This window comes from Dendronephthya gigantea, unplaced genomic scaffold, assembly GCF_004324835.1.
Source record: "Dendronephthya gigantea isolate DGI-Jeju-01 unplaced genomic scaffold, DenGig_1.0 000010F, whole genome shotgun sequence".
Classification (NCBI taxonomy): domain Eukaryota; kingdom Metazoa; phylum Cnidaria; class Anthozoa; order Malacalcyonacea; family Nephtheidae; genus Dendronephthya; species Dendronephthya gigantea.
In genome coordinates this window covers 1,789,878-1,807,811 of record NW_021163020.1, presented here as the reverse complement: position 1 = coordinate 1,807,811, position 17,934 = coordinate 1,789,878, and the positions used below count along the sequence as shown (strand labels likewise).

Below are 17,934 nucleotides of genomic sequence, written 5' to 3'. Positions count from 1 at the left end.
GAACAAGCGTTAAAAATAACAGAAAAAAGGCTAGAAGAATTCATTTCAACAGGCAAGAAGATGAAATTTAATTCTAAATCATTGAAAAAAAAATCGTGCTAAATAAAATTAAATATTCTTATTTAAAGTCAAATTTGAAAAAGTTCAGAAGAATAAATTCTTCATAATTCTTCTCTAGAAAATAACTCATTTGGTGTGCATATCTCCTTGTAGTTAACAAGTGCCTATAGTCAAAACTATATTTTCAACAAGGGATCATTTTGATTAATTATTATAATTGCGTTCAAAGTCTTGAAAGAGCATTCTTTGGGTACTCCTAGTATCATAATTAATCCGTAATTTAAAAAGCGATATCGGTTCCGTAGAGTACAATAAAATATTATATGCATTTCACACGATTTCCGTGAGAGGCTTTTGCCAATATTAGTAATATTTATTATACACTGATTATAAAGACGTTCTCATTGAGAAGAGCTGTTCAATCTAATACTATTTCATACAAAACACTAAAATTAAACACTACAGTTAACCGCGCCAAGACTTATTGACTGTCTGCATGTCTTGTGTCCTTCTTTCGAGGTTTTAGCCCAGTTAGATGAGACACAAGTCTTTTATTAACTTTACCGTTACATTTTGCTAGGTATTTTCGCTTTAAACAGTCTACTGTGGGCCAGGAATTATCGCGTTACATGCAAGTGCTAGAATTGCGAATTGAAAATAGCAAGAAAGCTTCAAATAAACCGTGCATGCGTACAAATGAGCAATCACCCACGAATTATCGTTAATCTTCGAGGTAATTAAAAACTAATAAGTCAACTTAATCTATATTTCATTGTAAGAACACACAATTATTGATTCCCGAATATTTTTGATCCACCAATATACGACGTTTTGGTTACCAACAGCAAAACAATACTGAAAAGTGTTAGAAAGCTACAGTTTAGAGTATAGTCCCCAGATCTGATCTATTATGTAGAGATGGAGTGGTCTAGTTATCTTAAGACGATCAACGGTGTTCCGAGTCTTGTTTCTGCAACTCTGACGCGAATATTGTTTGTCGTTCATGGATTTTTTGCGATATTTTTGGTTGTCAAGAACAAGGACGATGCAGGACAATGGTGGCCTGTATTCTTTCTGTTTTTGCTATTCATAGAAAGTGCGTACACGATCCTTGTCCGGCGAGGAGAAGAATACAAATAGTAAGTATACCGATGATACTCCCGAAGGAATCTGTTCAGTTTTTTCTGATTCAATCCTTTGTACACCCCATCATGAGAGCGAAGATACGACAGCCATATTTACGTTGTCAAACTGGGACCATGCATATCTGGCATTCGTACAACCGGCCCCAGAAGGGTAAACGATTTAACTGCATTACGATCACATGTGTTTGTCTAGTTTTTCGCCAAGTTGTTTCCTATACATCATGAGTGTGTTACCGTCAGTATGGACAATGGAAATGGACCTTTATCATGAAAGATACAGAGACAGAGAGCTGCAGATGATGCAAAAAGCCAGTGCCAACAGCACTATATTAAACACAAGCGAAGACAAGGTAAGGTAACTTCAAATACACAACCAAAGAGAAAAATCGTTTCAGGTCAATCATTTTGACATTACAATGATGGATACAAAAACGAAACTTTCTGGCTTACAAACCTTATGGGATACAAAAATTAGTTTAAATCGATCTTTACAAAGGGACCTTTACTGGTACATACTCCAAACCCCTCCCCATGGACACACCGATAGGATAGGGCCTGATTTTACATTGCATTTCCAGAACATATGGGCCAACATATCAAAAGAGACAATAGCTGAAAAAGTTGGTGCACTCGGATTGACCATTGGTATTATTATGGGCCGCTGGCTCTTACCACGAGGCGCAATGACACGTGAGCAGCTATCCGCGTTGCTGATTGGCTACGTCGGTATTGCGGCAGATATACTGGAAGTTTTCAACCTTTTTGAGGAGGAAAATCTCATGTATCGACAATCCATTACCATAGCAACACTGTTTGTTTTCTCTTGGTGTTTGCTATCGTTTTGTTTGGTCACCACGGCAACCACCAACAGTAAAAAAGAAGCCTCAAAACAACGGACAAGCAAGGTAGGAAGGCGAATAGCTTTGAATGTTTACTCCTGTAAAAGATTGATGCTATGTAGGAGGTACAGGCGATGAAAACTAGTGGTTTATTTACAGGAGTGCACGTTTACTCTGTTCCAGGTCAGCCCTTTGGAGGAAATCCACCAGAGCACAAGTGGGAATGGGTTGGGTAAAGAAGCATATATAAAGAAATTGGAAGAAAAATGGCGAAAGGATAGCGAAAGTTTGCCGCGGGGACGAACTGAGAAACTAACGGAGCGAACGAGGCTAAAAGCGGTAAAAGAAGTCTTCTCCGAGTCCGAGAAACGTGAATTTGATTTACACGGGGATATTTATGGAATTCTTACGGGAATTCTAATGATGGACGGACCATTTCTGGTCTTCAGACTCTACTGCACCGTACAGTATTCCGTGGATAGCGAGATGCACATATTCTACACGGTAAAGAATGCCATATCATTGGCTCTTCTTGTGTATCGCCTGTGTATTCTGACTTGCAAAGGACAAGACGGAGAAGACGATGTTTTTGAGAGCGATGAAGACAAACTAAGGAATGTTCAGGTTGCTATTATCGGAACGCATTATACGGATTTTAGAGACCATACACCCTATATGAAAGGGCAGATTATTTTGTGAGTTATACGAGCTGTGTTCGTAGTAAATTCCACTGTATTAAAGAAACTCATTCTTGGTTCCACCTCGAGTAAAAAAGTAGCACATGATCGACTCTAGGAACTGGATATAAACCAACCACGATTAGAAAAACTATCTGCTGTTGTATTTGACTGTATTTTTGAAAGTGATGTATATATGAAAATATATATAATTTTGTGCCTATTTACAAAACTATACCATACAAGTGTATTTACAATGAAATAAGTTAGTTTACATAGTTTTTACATCCATTTGATGATTTAAAAATATTTTGCATCACGCCAGGAACTCGGCAAGACGTCGATACAGTGATTAAAATTTATGCCACATTATTTAACATTATAACTTAATTCACAACGTGTATACGTCTGCAGAATTTTAAATAAAACGACGAGCGATTCTCTGCCTCGGTTTAGCCGTTCAAAGTGAAATTATCATCGAGCAGAATTTTAATTAAATAATCCCACGGATAGAGATGAATCTGATTGGTTTGTAGCAGAAGTGGCTGATGATACATGTGAGTGTGGAAGGCTAATGGGTGGTAATGGGGGATAAGGGGTGAATGAGCCTGGAGACGAGGCGCGGCTGTCCTCAGGAAACATGTGACGTGATGGTGTTGGGACCTTTGTTGCCCCTAGAAGTGCGGTAAGCGATACGCTATAGGTTTTGGATTGTATTTCATTCTGAAATCCCACTCAGATTGAAATAAAATTAAACTAGAAGTACATATCAGTGACATTTTATCTCAAGACACTCGAACATGTATCACGAACGAGAAAGCACAACTTAATCATTTAAATTCAACATGATGCATCACTTATGTAGATCTACAATTAAATTATAACAATGCTCTGGAGAACAGAAAACTTACTGTTGTTTTGGACAGGCTTTGAGGATCCAATTGGTCTTTCAACTGTCACATATTGTCGAACACCCCCCGTGCCTGATTTCACGTCAATAGCACCGCTACGAATGGGTAAAGAAATGTAAGAATAGAACCAAAGACATAACACTTTTCAAACAGTTGGTCTTCAGATTACCTTATTAGATTTTTACTGAGAGTGAAGCGGTTCACATCCATCGCTAAAAGTCTTGGCATAGGATTGTCATCAAAAAGTGTTCCACTGTCCGATACATGGGAGTCCGTTGACTAGAAAACATCGATGCTTATGTGAGACACAATCAGTTTTCTAGCTTACTCAGTATCTATACTATTACAGCTACAGTGTAATCTGCAACAGTGTCTGTTCTTAAACACAATTATATCACTTACAATCCACATTGGCCGGGCAATGCTCTGTCCAGGGGTACGTGTGGTCTCTAGGGGGTAACTTGGTTTGCTTGAGGACACTTCTGGTGACCGAGGAGCTCTCTTCTTGCAAATGACTGGATGTGAGGATTTTTCTACTGCAGAAGGCCTAAAATTCGATTTTATAAACTTGTTGAAAACATCTGAATAATCTTCAAACCTGAAGACATAAACCTTAGCCATAATAACAAACATACTTGGACACATATGAATACACAGGTTTGATGAGAAATATTCCAGAACTCTCCTCGATCTCTTTCAAACTTGAACTTATTTTATCTCCAAGTTCACTTCTTTGTCTGCCTAACTCTGCCATCTTCTCGCTCCATTTCAACGCTCGTTTTCTCTGCAAATATTCCATTCTTTCCTGAAGATTATAAACCTCTGCACTGGTCATGCGCACCGGGTTCAAATTTTCCTCTAGAGTAAAAAGAGAAGTTGTTATAGACTTATGGTATTGGTATTGTAGACACCATTGCTCTCTATAAATGCTGTAGAAATTAGTAGGTAAAAGAGCAATGCTTTGTTCTTTCTAAATATACCCTATTATTTCTTGTACTTCTATTATGCCCGACCCCAAGAGAATTTTACATATCTAATGCTTAGAAGATCACTTTGCCCACTCTTGAATAAATTACTGTAAAATACTGAATGCCTAAATTTGAGGGTATTATTTACCTTGCGATATCTTTAAACCTTTCAAAATATTGCGATACCTCTCTATATCCTACTGATACCTACCCACATCCTTCATTGTACAATGATGTCTGTATCTTTTGACCAGTTCCGCCAAGCGTCGACCTGGTAAACTGACGTATTGATCCATTTCTTGAATAACAGAATTATACGAATTCTGAGACAAACGTTGTGTTAGCACTGCTCGTTTCATAGACTTCACATTCCGCTCAGCGTCCAAACGAGTGAACATTAGTGACGAAATCAACGGCTAGATGAAATATAAATATATCATAAGTGGAAGTTAGATTAGTTTTAGCCACAAGGAAATATTTGGGGGAAGAGAAATCTCCTACCTGAGGGGAAATTCTCCCACCGGCATTTCCATCGATCATCTGTGATCTAAGGCCATTTATCGTCTCTTGCATCTCATTCATAACTGTCGCATTCTCGCTGATCTGTTCTTGATAGGATTTCACGTTGTCTTGTATTTGCTGAGTCAGCGTGTTATATTCCTCCTGGAGGTTGTTGTACTCGTGAAGCAAGCGTGTGTAGCCTTTGGGCGTGGTTGGGGTGGGGCGAGGCGCGCGACGTCGAGAAGTCTGAACTGAACGATCTAGTGAAAAGGTCAGAAGACAATAATGAAGTGCCTAAACCATTGAAATATGTGATCCTTTGCACTGCATAGAAAATATAAATCTGGCTCAATGAAGGCTTTTTTATGAGAGCTGATTCATCGAATTTCCTTGTTATTCAACAGTTATAATTTGCGGAGAGATATTTTGCCAAAGAAAGAATTTTAGTAATATTTTGAACAAGATGCGGGGGCCAAAATATGATTAATCCCGCATGCTGTGATGCAATAATTGAAATCGTTAATGCACAAAGCGAATTAAGCCCATAAGGCATAAGCTGGAAGACCATGCATACATATCTCACATAGTAATTCAACAAACGTTTAAAATATTTTGTGTAGTTACGTGTGTTTGACATAATTCAATTTCTGTTCACGTATACGAAAGGTTTGCTTAGCAGGAGACCTTACGCCTATAATTCAGTTCTCATTAAATTGTTTTGTTTTCATTATTGTAATTAATCAAGGTCTCATCTATAGTCTATATATAGCGTCCTCTCGGAATTTCAGCATTGACTTCCGGGAATTTATTCCAGTGATGTCTTCCCGAAGAGCCAGATAATAATTTCGTGTGATCATTTACTGGTATTATCTGACAATGTTTTATGTTTTACAATAAATTGACCATCTACTGGCTTTTCTGTAGGTAGACGAGACTCATCATTACTTACATTTCGTATATGATGAATGATGATACAGCGGGTGTCACAGAAAATGCGTTCACAAGGATATATAAATATAATTATTATCATACGCCTGTATGATTTCATCCAATAAGAAAAAGGGAAACGTAAAACATATGCGGCCAATAACAACATGCCTCGGAAAACTGGTAAGAAAAAACAGTAGGATGCTTTAAAATACGTTATTTTTGCTTTGACCATCGCGATGTTGACTTGTAAATTGTTGAGAGCTTCTTCTCCAAGAATTATACCTTCTATACTGACGACAAGATTCCTTGGAAAGCCGCTTAACTTTACAACCAGGGGAATAGCAACAACAAAGGTAACATCAAGCAATCAAAAGAACACGGAAATTGAAGATGTTTACAAGCTTGGTTGTACTAGAAACGATTTGCAGAGAATTATCGATGACGAAACTACACAGTCGTTTCGTGAGTACGAAAGTGAAACAGCCGCATATCTGAAGTACCGAGGATTAGCTTCCAAACTCAATATTCATTTGCCAAATTTACCGGACCAAGTACAAAGCGAGGGTAAGCTGAAGAAGAAATTTATTTTGGAACAAATCCATACGACCGAAAGGTGTATGAGTGAAGACAAGTCACAACGCCTTGTGCATTTGTATCGTGCAGCTGGAAAATTTGACGAATGCTACAGAATTCTTGTAAAAGGTACAGAGAATCCTTGGTTCAAAGCACTGCCGAAAGCTGTGCACGAGGCGAAAGAAGCGGCCCAAAATCTTGACGTGGACTTGAATGGCAACCTGAGTCAACTAGAGAACATTTATAGTTTTGACGTTGGCTGGTTAAAAAAAATAAAAAATAAACTATGTAAAGGCGCAAGTGAGGCTCCGCAACGCAGCGAAGTTGACCAGACCCGAGTTACCACAGATGAATATTGGGTTGTTTCGTTGTTGAGACTACCAGACACTTCTCATGCCCATCACGCATTTCTCGTTCTCGAAGGAAAAGCCGGCAACAAGTCGATGATATGGTTCATTGACTTTGTTGCAAACGACGCAATGAATTTACTTTACCAAGGTATAATACAGGGTAAAGTAAGAATTGATTATCACAAGTCGGATGAGGTTCTTCGTTCAAATGGAGGGCTACTGTTTCAAAGTGAAAAAAAAATGTTGAGAATAAGGAAAGGCGACCGTATTCAACATCGCGCTTGGGCAATCCGAAAACCCACCGCTAAACTACTGCTACAAAATGTCCAAAAGCAACAAGATGATCCTCCCCAATTTAACATATTGGGCGACAGTAGGCTAGGAGTGAGTCTTGCGCCGACAACAAATACTCATAATTGTTTTTCGTTTGTAAGAAAGATGCTTCGCGATTTAAATGACGACTTCATACAAATACCACAAGACACAATAGACAAGTGGGTAGTTTCAGCAGTGAGCCGTATTCTTGAGGACAACTGATAATTCTGTGTTTAGTTGTAACAGAGCACATCAGTTTCATAGTATAAGTAACGTGTATTCTCCATACAATATAAACACTAACTCTTTAGAAACAAATCTTGTAATTCGTAGTTTTTGGTAATTAAAAGATTGCAAAATCAGTATATAGCCGAACCGTATAACAAATCCTGTAATTCGCACTTTTGGGTTAATTGGAAATAAAAAGGTTTTTAAACTGTAAAAGAAACATTGTATTTTGTAGTTTTTGTAGTTTAAGTTATAATTTGAAAATCGCCATCAAAAGATGCATTCCAAAAATTTTGAAAAGAGCTCTTCGCCCCCCAGTGTGAATTAGACGTGTTAAATAACGCGCGACTTAAAAACCACGACCAGCCGACAATTTAAAAAGGTAAAGTAAAAAGCAGGTCGACAGGTCTGGTCTTTCCTTTATATCTATTTATTATATAAGCATTGTTGTAAATATATCAGAAATTCACTTTTATACTCGGCTACGTTTACACTCAGGTTTCGCTTTGCTTAGATTAACTGGGCTTCCGCCTTCATGATAGATTGATGCTTTCTCTCTGTGTTGTATATATGTATATGTGTGTGTGTTGTTAAGTATTGTATTTCATTCTGTGTGAAGATGGCTTTGTCATAAAGTCGAAAATTTACAGTTTCAACCTGTGTGAACTCCCATTCAAATATTAATTCTCAAGTCTTGTCTTTTCGGAATTTGCTTTTTACTTTATAATGCGACATGCCCACTGATGAAATGACTGACTGATATATACAGGCATCTTACTTAATACGACAGTCACAGCCACTAAGTCTATGAAACAATGACTTAATTGTAATGTAATGTAGAAAAGAGACAAGGAAAAAAATACTCAATAACTATAATATGGACTAAAAGCTGTGTGATGTGGTCATGTGGAGTCAAACAATCAAACATGCCAAAAATACCCAGACAATTGCCATTTATTATTATTCATGTGTCGCTTGAATGCAAACCTTATTTAATAACGCAATGAGACATCGCAGAAGATCGAGTATAGTGAAACACAGCAAGAAGAGAAGATGACAGGGGTAATATTTGGATCTCTAAAATCCGCAGCAAAGTCGAAGTGCCAAGATAAAGAGCTCGATCCGGTCACTAAACGGATGCTCGCCATTAACTTAATATATCGCATTCTTTTGTGCTCATCCGCTGGCGTCTTTTCTGCTATTTTCAACGCATTTTTCCCATTTCGATTGATGCTAGGAAGCGATTAATAATTAACATTTTACCTCTTAAATCGCGGTTCTGTGATTGGTCATTCTGGTCTTTGTCATCGACATTTCCATCTTGCTCAGCAACCTCTGACGTAGGCAATGCAAAATCGTTTTCAGTATCCATTACTATCCCAACATCACGGTGATGTACTACATCTTCCCCGCCTTCCTCTTCTTTGTCGTTGCCATCAACGAGGTCATGTTGTGACCAAGAATAATCATCTTTGGTCGTTTGCCACAAGGCGTCCAGTATCTAGTGAATAAAAGACCTTGGTAACGTTGCTTCATCTTGTATTACCTACTCGTATAACTGTTGACTCGAGATTGAACTGGATTAATTTATCATGAAATATTAAATAATATAACAGAACAATATTCAAGCTTGTGACAGCCTACCTGTTGCGTTGTATCACGAATAGCAGACATATTACTCAGAACATCCAACTCATCCTCCTGTTGGAGAAAATCATAGAATTTTTCACTTTCACAAGCATACAGATTACCTACGATAGTCGACGGTTTTAAATCAACCGTTGTTGGACCGACAGAATGATATGGTATTGCTATTCTTGCAGCTGTGTATCAACTCACCTTATCCAGTGTTAAATCAGGAATAGCGGTCAGCAATTTGGACTTATGTCCCAAACCGTGTTCTTGCAACCAAATAGTGATATCCATTTTAAACTGGGTGATCATTTCGTACGTTCGCACCGTTTCCACGATAACCCGGTGGTCACGCAATGCTGAACGGACCAATCTGGAGCGCACTCGACCACTGCTTGCAACTGACGAGGGTGAACGAGGGTGAAACCTGAACTTGGATGGATCCACCTCATTCTAGGGAGGGGGAAAGCAATGATATAGAAGGAACGTGATATAAATAAACTTGCCCGGGTATGGCTCATGCCCACACAAGAGAGAGCCAGCCTTTCTATATTTATTGATAGAACTTTTTAAAATGTTAGTCTGTCAGATATCACGTTTCCTAGAAACAACCTATCGACCGGAATTACAGTAGCTGGAGGGAATAACTAAACTAAGTTCCTTTTCAATATATACCTGCTAGTTCCTGTTGTAAGGCAAAATTCAAATAATCGATATTTATTACTGATAAACTTATTACCTGGAGAGTTCCCACGTCATCTGGATGTAATACATTACTGCTCCCGCCAAAACCGCTGTCCGAAGCGTTTAGGCCACCAAACAGCAGCATTTCCTGTTCATCCGCTACATCACTGTACTGCGGGCTTCTCATGCTAGGCTTGCGGGAAACCTGGGCGCTAGTACATTGGATACCAACAGAGGTCTAAAAATTGGGACGATAAAGTTATGCATAATAACGGTCCACTTTTAGTGTTTTATGAAGAGAAATTAACTCGATTTGAGAGATGATTGTGTTTCCAAAATAAATCCAATCTAATAATCGTGATTTGTTATGAACCTGTGGTGTTTTCTCAGCATCCATAATATTCTGCATACGATACAGCGAAGCACTTGTGGCAGTTTCTTTGTCCTCAGTCTGAACTGCTTCGAGATTGCTGCGGACGTCGTCTTCATCCACCTGATCAAGATTAGTAATTCATACAGTAAACATCGGATACGATTACCAGATAAGTGCCTTTTTCGTGCTAGATTGGGTCAAAAGACTAGGGCATTGTACTTACATGTGAACTACCCTCCTTCTCCGCTCTCAATTCCTCCTAGAAAAATAGCAATGCTCGTTTAAAAACGGAAAATATAATATAGTATCAAACAAAAAATATATGACCAATTGTGAAATGTTCATACCAATTGTAAAATGGCCTTTTCTGCCTCTTCTTCAGCGGCAGCCTGAAAACATTACACAGAAAATCTTTGTTAAAATGAAAATAAAAAAATCCTAACCTACTGTAGCTTGCTGAGGAAAAACCTCAAAATTTACCTTTTGTTCCTGGGCAGTTGAGAGCTGCTCCATTAATTCGTCTCTCTCCTGAACCAACGAAGGAAATTTTGGAATCATATGATTTATATTATAATTATTTAGCATATATACATGTGTACACATAGAAACCTGTCTATATTAAAGGCTTATGTACCTTTAACTGGTTCTCTTGTGTCAACATCAGCTCGTTTAAAGCTTGGGCCTTCGTATTGAACTAAAAAACAGATATTCGCTTAAGAAAGGAATCGCTTGAGAGCAACTGCATGCAAGTAGATCGTTGAATCAATTGAATATTATCAAGCCCAAGGGCGAGCTTATATAACCTTTATAATCCATCGTCATGTTGCATCGTACGTGTAGAAAAATAAAGTCTTACCTTTAACTTCCATTGGAAAACCTCGTCTTGTAATTGTTGCTCAATTTCGGCAAACTTTTCGGAAAAACAAAAGTATTAGTGAGTAAAACATCAGACAAAAACTCTCTCGGTTTAAAACATTAAACATACTTTATTCCTGTATTCATCCATTTTTTGAGGCAATTCATCCGTTGGCGTTTTGACCTATAAAATAGCAAAAAATATTTACAATATTTATAAAATATTTACAATGTGAGATTATATTATTCACACACACATATTAGGCGCAATTATCCTGACTTTATCTCTAGGATATGCGGCTATACTAACAACATGCATGGCAATTTTCCGTTGCATTAATGTGAGAATAGCAGGTGACCGAAAAACATGGAATCCAGCGAGAATTAACAGCTAGATAGAGTCCTGTTGTTCATGTGTATTTTCGTTGTCTTTTTCCATTAGCTGTGTCTGTTTGGTAGCGAAACTAATGAAGATTGCGAGTAAGTTCTTGCGGTAAAAAAGGCATCCTGTATGCAGTTCGTTGCGCTGTACTATAGACAGCAGTTAGTATTTTAGCAAGAACTCACCATTTCTCGTTCAATCTCCAGCAGGTCATGTCGTGACGTCACTTCAGATCGTTCACCAATGACGTCATCGGTCTGTGTCGAGCTTTCGGTTGTATTGCGCAACGGACTTGTGTCCCTGGACCGAGAAGAACCGCCTGTGAAGACAAGAAAGTTGAAGACAACATCAATATTTATTCATCTCATTTCAACTCATGTTCAGTTTAGGTAATGCACGATATTTCAGTACACTTACTCGGTCTGAGTGTCTCAGCGGTCTTTGGTGTCTGAGGAACAGGCGTGTCACTCATTGAGACAAATATACTGCTTGATCGCTCTAACACCGAGTCTTTTCCCTTCGTGTCAGACCATTCGGAGGAGGCCGTATCGAGACGGCCACTTTCGGAAGTCTAAAAAATGAATACAATTCATTGTTTACGCCAGGTGCACTTCGGCGTCGTCTTCGAAGTTTTTTAAAACATTTTCGTCAGGCTTTTTTATATCCCGGACGCCCTTTTCACAAGATCAGAGATTTATACTGAGTTAGCTTCTAACTTCTGTCGTAAATTGATTAACTTGATGAAGGCCGCCCCTTTTTATTGTGTAAATACAAAAATGAGATCGCTTTAAAGTGTGGAGCGTCTAAACAGCTTTTGAACGCGGGATATTGAGATCCGTGCACATCCAAACTTATCCACAAATGACACACCGTTATTTAACATTACATGTGAAGAAATATACTGGCTTATACCTTGACTTCAACTATTGTTCTCGACGTCCTGGCTGAGGACTTCCATGTACTCAATGCTCTGGAGGCAACAAGTTCCGAATCAGTTGAAAACCTTGCAGAATCGCGGCTTTCGGGCAGTAGAGCGGGGGCGCTTGTCGTTGCCGTTGCCAAAGAACGTCTTCTTATCTGAATGATATATCAAAACAAACGATCAGATTATCAGAGATTCGTATGTGGACAAGCGAACTCTAAAAACCTGTTGTTAGCGGTTGCCAAACAACGTTTTCTTATCTGCCGTGTATTTTGCATGATCAAAATCCTCGCGTGGGCAACTGTGTAAGTTCACACGGGCGATTTGCGGAGTAAAAAAATACATCAAATCTCACCGCGTCCAGTTTTTCTTTGAGCCCGAGTACTTCATCCTCGTGAATCTCTTTTAACTGTGTGATTTCCTTTTCTTGACTATCTTTTAACTCATTCATCTCCTTGTCATGTTTGGCTTCCAGATCTTTAATAATTGGCAATGGTGTATTAACATACTTGTTACGTGCAGTTATATGCCTACAATATTCCATGGAAATCTCGACGTAGTCTTCACAATCCAGGGTTTACCTTTTCTGATCTCAATAATCGTCTTTTCCTGTTCTTGTGAACGCGCTTCGATATCATCCTTCAGATGTTGATTTTCAACCTTCAAATTCCTGCACATCTCTACGTATTCATCATATTTGACTTCAGCTTGAGAATGTGACAGCTCCATTTGATCCAATTCCTGTAGTATATATAAAAAGACGAAATAAGACCTAAGCTTTGAAGCCAAAAGGAGAAGGGAAGGGACCCCGTTTACTGTATAACTAGAAGGATACAAAACACTCATTCCTTACAACCGCAGTGTAAATTGTAAAATGTCTTTATACTTACACTTCTGTATGTCTGGAGTTGTTGTTCCTTTGCCTGCAATCCTTTTCTTAGATCACTACATTCTTTTTCAAAAGCCTTGAAAATATCATAAGAAAAACTCAAGAACTGTACCTATATCCTGCTCTACCAAGCTATTTCTTCCACTTACTTTATTAACGTTCACTTGTCCTTTTAGCCTGCAAAACAAATCAGAATGAAACTAAATATAATATTGATAATCTTGTGTGGCGAAAAACGGGTATCTTCCGTGATTCATACCTATCAATATCAGCTTCTTTCACTTCAATTTGTTTCGTTAAACTTGTCAGATTCGTTTTGGCATCTTCGAGATCTATTCCATGCAGAAAAAAATCGCCTTTTTATATATAATACCACGCTTTTCTGTACAGCAAGCTAAAGCTAATTTTTCGCCGCAAAGGTGCAAGTACAGCGATGCATAATTACGAAATATACCTGACTGAACCCCGACCAGTTTTTCAGTAAGGTGCATAACATCTTGCTGCGATTGAAATAAAGCCTTTTCCAATTTCTTCTTGCCCCTGAAATAGAAATGTTTTGAGAGTAAGCTCAGAGCTAGGACAGCCTGGAGAACACGCTCGGTTCTACTTGTCAAGTTTACGGCGATAGCAACGCGCTAATAGTTCTTGGAACACTTTCGTCCATATAACTCCAGTTTTAATCATCATACTTCGTTGTACAACCCTCAATAATCCGTTGTCTATATTTGACGAAGAACAGCCCACTGTTGTTTATTGCTGGACATCTTATAGTACAAATCTAATATACGATAATGAAAACCAGACCATATGAAAATGCACACGAGGCGAGACAGTGTGTCAACTGATATCCAATCCACTAAATACACTTCACGGATGTACAACAGATAAAACTAAAAATACCAATCATTGAATAAATAGCAATTACAAAAATGGGTACGACAGTCCATGAATCTGGTAAAACCAGCAAAATTTTACTGTCAATTTAGTGGTAGACTTCAAAGCCAACAGAAATGGTTATCCATGCATTACTCCTGAGCTATCGGCCCGCGTGAGTTAGCGATCGTTTCTTATCTTTGACCAATATCTTTATAAGTACATCAGATTTGAAAATAAACCTGACCTCATACATACATATAGTATAGCGATGTATACATTGAGTCAAAAGAAATATATGAAGTTAGAACTGACAATTCACTGAATTCAGTAATTTGGTGCTCAACCGTCACTTCAGGCACTCGAACCTTCCTGTTCGGTCTACGCAGGATTTCAAATATGAGATTCGCGGTACTGTTTTAAACGCTAAAATAATACACGTTATCTATATCCGTCTAGCAGATTAATTATTATTTTTTTACCCTAAATACAATCGGGTATATAATATAGAATATATACAAACATAGTTATGATACAAACAAAACTGATTAATCAAAATGAATGTTTACCTTCCAATATCGAGGGCGAGTAATGAGCGACGTGCGTAGACGACGGCTTTACAAGTTCGTGTAAAACTCAGAAAAGGAGGCAGAGTAGACAAGAATGTAGGATCGTTGTGTTATATGTATTTGAAAATCAAGCTGTTTAATACTTCTGCTGTGCTTAGCAACCGACAATGTAAGATGATACTTTATACTTTGTGTGAAGCGCCCGCCGTCAACAGAATTAGTAATAGTCATAAATATGTGTATTGTCTTGCGAAGTAATTTGGTAAATTTTACGTCCCAATTTATCAGTCATTAATAAAATTATGCAAATTTGAAGTATGCATTTTAATCTACCGAATAAAACGTGCGCCATGCATAAAGACAGTTATACATATTATATGTCGCCTCTTTATAAACCAACATTACTCACTAGGCCTGGTTTAGATCATGCAATATTTCAGTGAAGTAAACATGACGACTCTAAGATCACTGTGATTATTAAACAATCGATTATACACAGTCAACTGTCGACGACACATGGGAACAAGACTTGACACATTGAAATAGGGTAAGAAGGCAAAAAAATAAATGAACGAAAATAAATAAGTGAAATGAGAGAGATTGTCCCAACACTGTAGTCCCAATATCAACTAAATATCAACTAAATAAAACTGCGTTAAAATGAATAACTATCAACACCGCTATCCCCAATTCCCTGTGATATAAAAACATCTTCCAAAAGCATTCTTTTCGCCAAATTTACGGGGATGTTATTGCACAGACGTACCTTTTATGATCCTTTGGGTTGACCATTTCAAAAACCTTTAAAACATCTTTGGAAATGGTCGCCAGACGTTCAGTTGTTTTTTCAGCTTTATCCAACGCCTCTCTAAATCGAAATGCAGATCTTTAGAAATTACTCCAACATATTTTTTTCGAGCGATTTTTATTTCTGCGAAAAAGACGGTGCAAGAATTCAACTTTTTGTAGCTTTTATGCGCAACAACTGAATAGGAAAAGTTTTATAATAACGTGAAAAAAGCTCGTGAAATCTTGCGCACAGAAGAATCTGCGCATACAGCTTTTTCACGGGTAGACTTAAGTTAGGTCTGGTCGTCTGGAGACAGAAAGATTCAAATATCTCCATGCTTTTACGCGTGTATGAGATTAGATTTAAATTTTAGCGCATACCTATGTTTCTTAATGGAATATTAGCGCACACGTTGTTTGGGAAAAAATCTTTTCCGAAACTTACAAACTTGCGAGGAGTTTATGAATTTAATGGACAATACCTAACATTATTCTCAACTTCGTCAAAGTCAAACTCAGGAACACTGGGGGTGAATGAATCATCACTTGCTGCATTTTGGGTAAAAAACTGCAAAATAAATTATTACAAATGATACAAAGTTTGAAACATGATATGTTTGCTTTTCTCAACTGTCACCAGTGTTACTGTCACTGACTGTCACCTAATGTCGCCCACTGGCACCCACTGTCACTGACACACACCGACTGTCACCTATTGTCACCCACTGGCACTGACTGTTACCCAGTGTCACTGACTGTCACCCAATGTCACTGACTGTCACCAACTGTCACCTATTGTCACCCACTGTCACACATACAGTGAATATTTTACTTACTTGCTGTAGTTGCAACAGTAACTATAAAAAAAAGATGGTACAAGACTTCAATATCCTCTCATAGCAACTCTCATCACATATATGTTATAGTCTATTTAATATTGACCAACTAACCTTATTACGATGACTACACAAGTTCTCATAACCAACAACAAATATTGTGACTTTTTGTTGATACTGCAAAGGTAAATGAATAATGAGGTGCAATAAGTTACATAACAGATAAAATAAATTTAATTAAGTTGCATGCAGTTCAAACAGCTGTTCAAATGAACAGCTGAACATGCAGTTCAAATATTGCTCAAACAACTCATGATGTCAATTTGTACAAGTACATTGTAACTACATCTTTTCTTAAGGAAATCTGAAAATCTCCTACCTTCCTCTTCGCAATTGGATCTGATAATATCAGGTGAAGTGTTGCCTTATAAAATAAAATAACCACAACCATTAATGAAGAAGAATATTTCTTTTTAACAGTTGTACTATATCTGGGTCTGATACACCAATGTGCATAAGAAAAGTCAAGCTACCATGTCATCAACAAATTCCAGTTCTGTGTCTTGTTTAACAAAGGCATTTTTCTTATCCTTGATGCTATTCTGATTTTGCTCCTGAATTTCTTCTCCAATTTCATAAGCACTTAATGTCTAAGGACAAATTTATTGCATTGTAATAACAGTAGGTAAGTTAACAACATGCCTACTTTATTCATTTATTCCTGGTCAGGAAAGGGTCAGGAAAGCCCCCATGCCAGGTGAGTTTATGAAAGTGCACCACCATTTTAAATGACTTGTCTGATAAAGAACCCTGATCATTTGTCTTTGACCATCTACCCCATATTCTGCACATTGCCATATTTTGGTCGAATGTGTCACTTATCGCTTACGTGCGTAATCATTTGCTAATTTTTTATTTTTATACCTCTACTATAAAATATTAATATAAAACTATCTGACAGAGATGATTTGTGTTTTTTACAGGTGTTTAATATTTTAGTCAAACGTTTAGTCAAACGATCGGCGATCAGACTTTCACAAAATATTTCGGTATAAACAAACGTTTGGTATCATTTTGATGATTTGATCAAATCACGACATCTTTTAAATTGGTACAACTTCTGTTGGGTGAAGTGTTGCGATCGCAAAACATTCGAATTTGCTTACCCAAACAAAACGCTTATAATGATTGAAACACGAAAAAGTACTAAACATTAGTAGGACAATAATTGTTCAATACTCACAATACAAACTCTTTCGTTAATTTTATGCAATTCTTCTTGGGTTTCAATCGCTTTCCGTACGGCTTGTTGCTCGGCATTGGCGCGAAGGATAGCCTGCGCAGGACCATCTCCACGCTCTAAATAACTCTCCTGGTTCAGCATTTTGCTTCAGAATACGTTTGAAAAGCTACAAATTCGTACACAACGGCAGACATTTTGTTACTTCGCGTTGCCATGTCCCGTGTCCGAAATAAACAGTCGATTCTGATTGGTCGAGAATGTAATGAAATCAACATTCATCAACAACGTGAAAATTCCAAATGCGGAATTCTTTCGGAAGTCTATTTTTCCTTACAATAACCTTATGCACTTTCCGAACAAAAAATTTTCACTTATGTGGATTAAATGATT

The 17,934-nt window shown here is 37.8% G+C and overlaps 2 protein-coding genes across 3 annotated transcripts; one reads left to right on the top strand and one right to left on the bottom strand.

The window, feature by feature from the left end:
* Positions 1-235: 235 nt before the first annotated feature.
* LOC114518211 lies at positions 236-2,830 on the top strand. The gene is made up of 4 exons (XM_028538164.1): positions 236-1,199; positions 1,399-1,555; positions 1,784-2,110; positions 2,228-2,830. The coding sequence occupies exons 1-4, from the start codon at positions 979-981 to the stop codon at positions 2,741-2,743; spliced, it is 1,221 nt and encodes a 406-aa protein (XP_028393965.1). The 5' UTR covers positions 236-978; the 3' UTR covers positions 2,744-2,830.
* An 86-nt stretch (positions 2,831-2,916) lies between these two features.
* LOC114518209 lies at positions 2,917-17,874 on the bottom strand. Of its 2 annotated transcripts, XM_028538159.1 has the most exons (34): positions 17,545-17,874; positions 16,835-16,951; positions 16,681-16,725; positions 16,416-16,478; positions 16,302-16,322; positions 15,948-16,033; positions 15,443-15,544; positions 13,689-13,774; positions 13,494-13,566; positions 13,384-13,411; positions 13,236-13,310; positions 12,927-13,086; positions 12,701-12,822; positions 12,336-12,500; positions 11,841-11,994; positions 11,609-11,742; positions 11,172-11,225; positions 11,043-11,096; positions 10,821-10,880; positions 10,667-10,714; positions 10,534-10,575; positions 10,410-10,445; positions 10,187-10,306; positions 9,869-10,051; positions 9,337-9,582; positions 9,142-9,198; positions 8,761-8,998; positions 5,102-5,361; positions 4,812-5,016; positions 4,268-4,490; positions 4,035-4,179; positions 3,802-3,911; positions 3,633-3,727; positions 2,917-3,395 (listed from the first exon to the last, which is right to left on the bottom strand). In XM_028538159.1, the coding sequence occupies exons 1-34, from the start codon at positions 17,683-17,685 to the stop codon at positions 3,211-3,213; spliced, it is 3,933 nt and encodes a 1,310-aa protein (XP_028393960.1). In that variant the 5' UTR covers positions 17,686-17,874; the 3' UTR covers positions 2,917-3,210. The 2 variants fall into 2 exon arrangements, with proteins under 2 accessions (XP_028393960.1, XP_028393962.1); XM_028538161.1 differs by lacking the exons at positions 15,443-15,544; positions 15,948-16,033; positions 16,302-16,322; ... (2 more) ...; positions 16,835-16,951; positions 17,545-17,874 and adding an exon at positions 14,677-15,216.
* Positions 17,875-17,934: the final 60 nt, after the last annotated feature.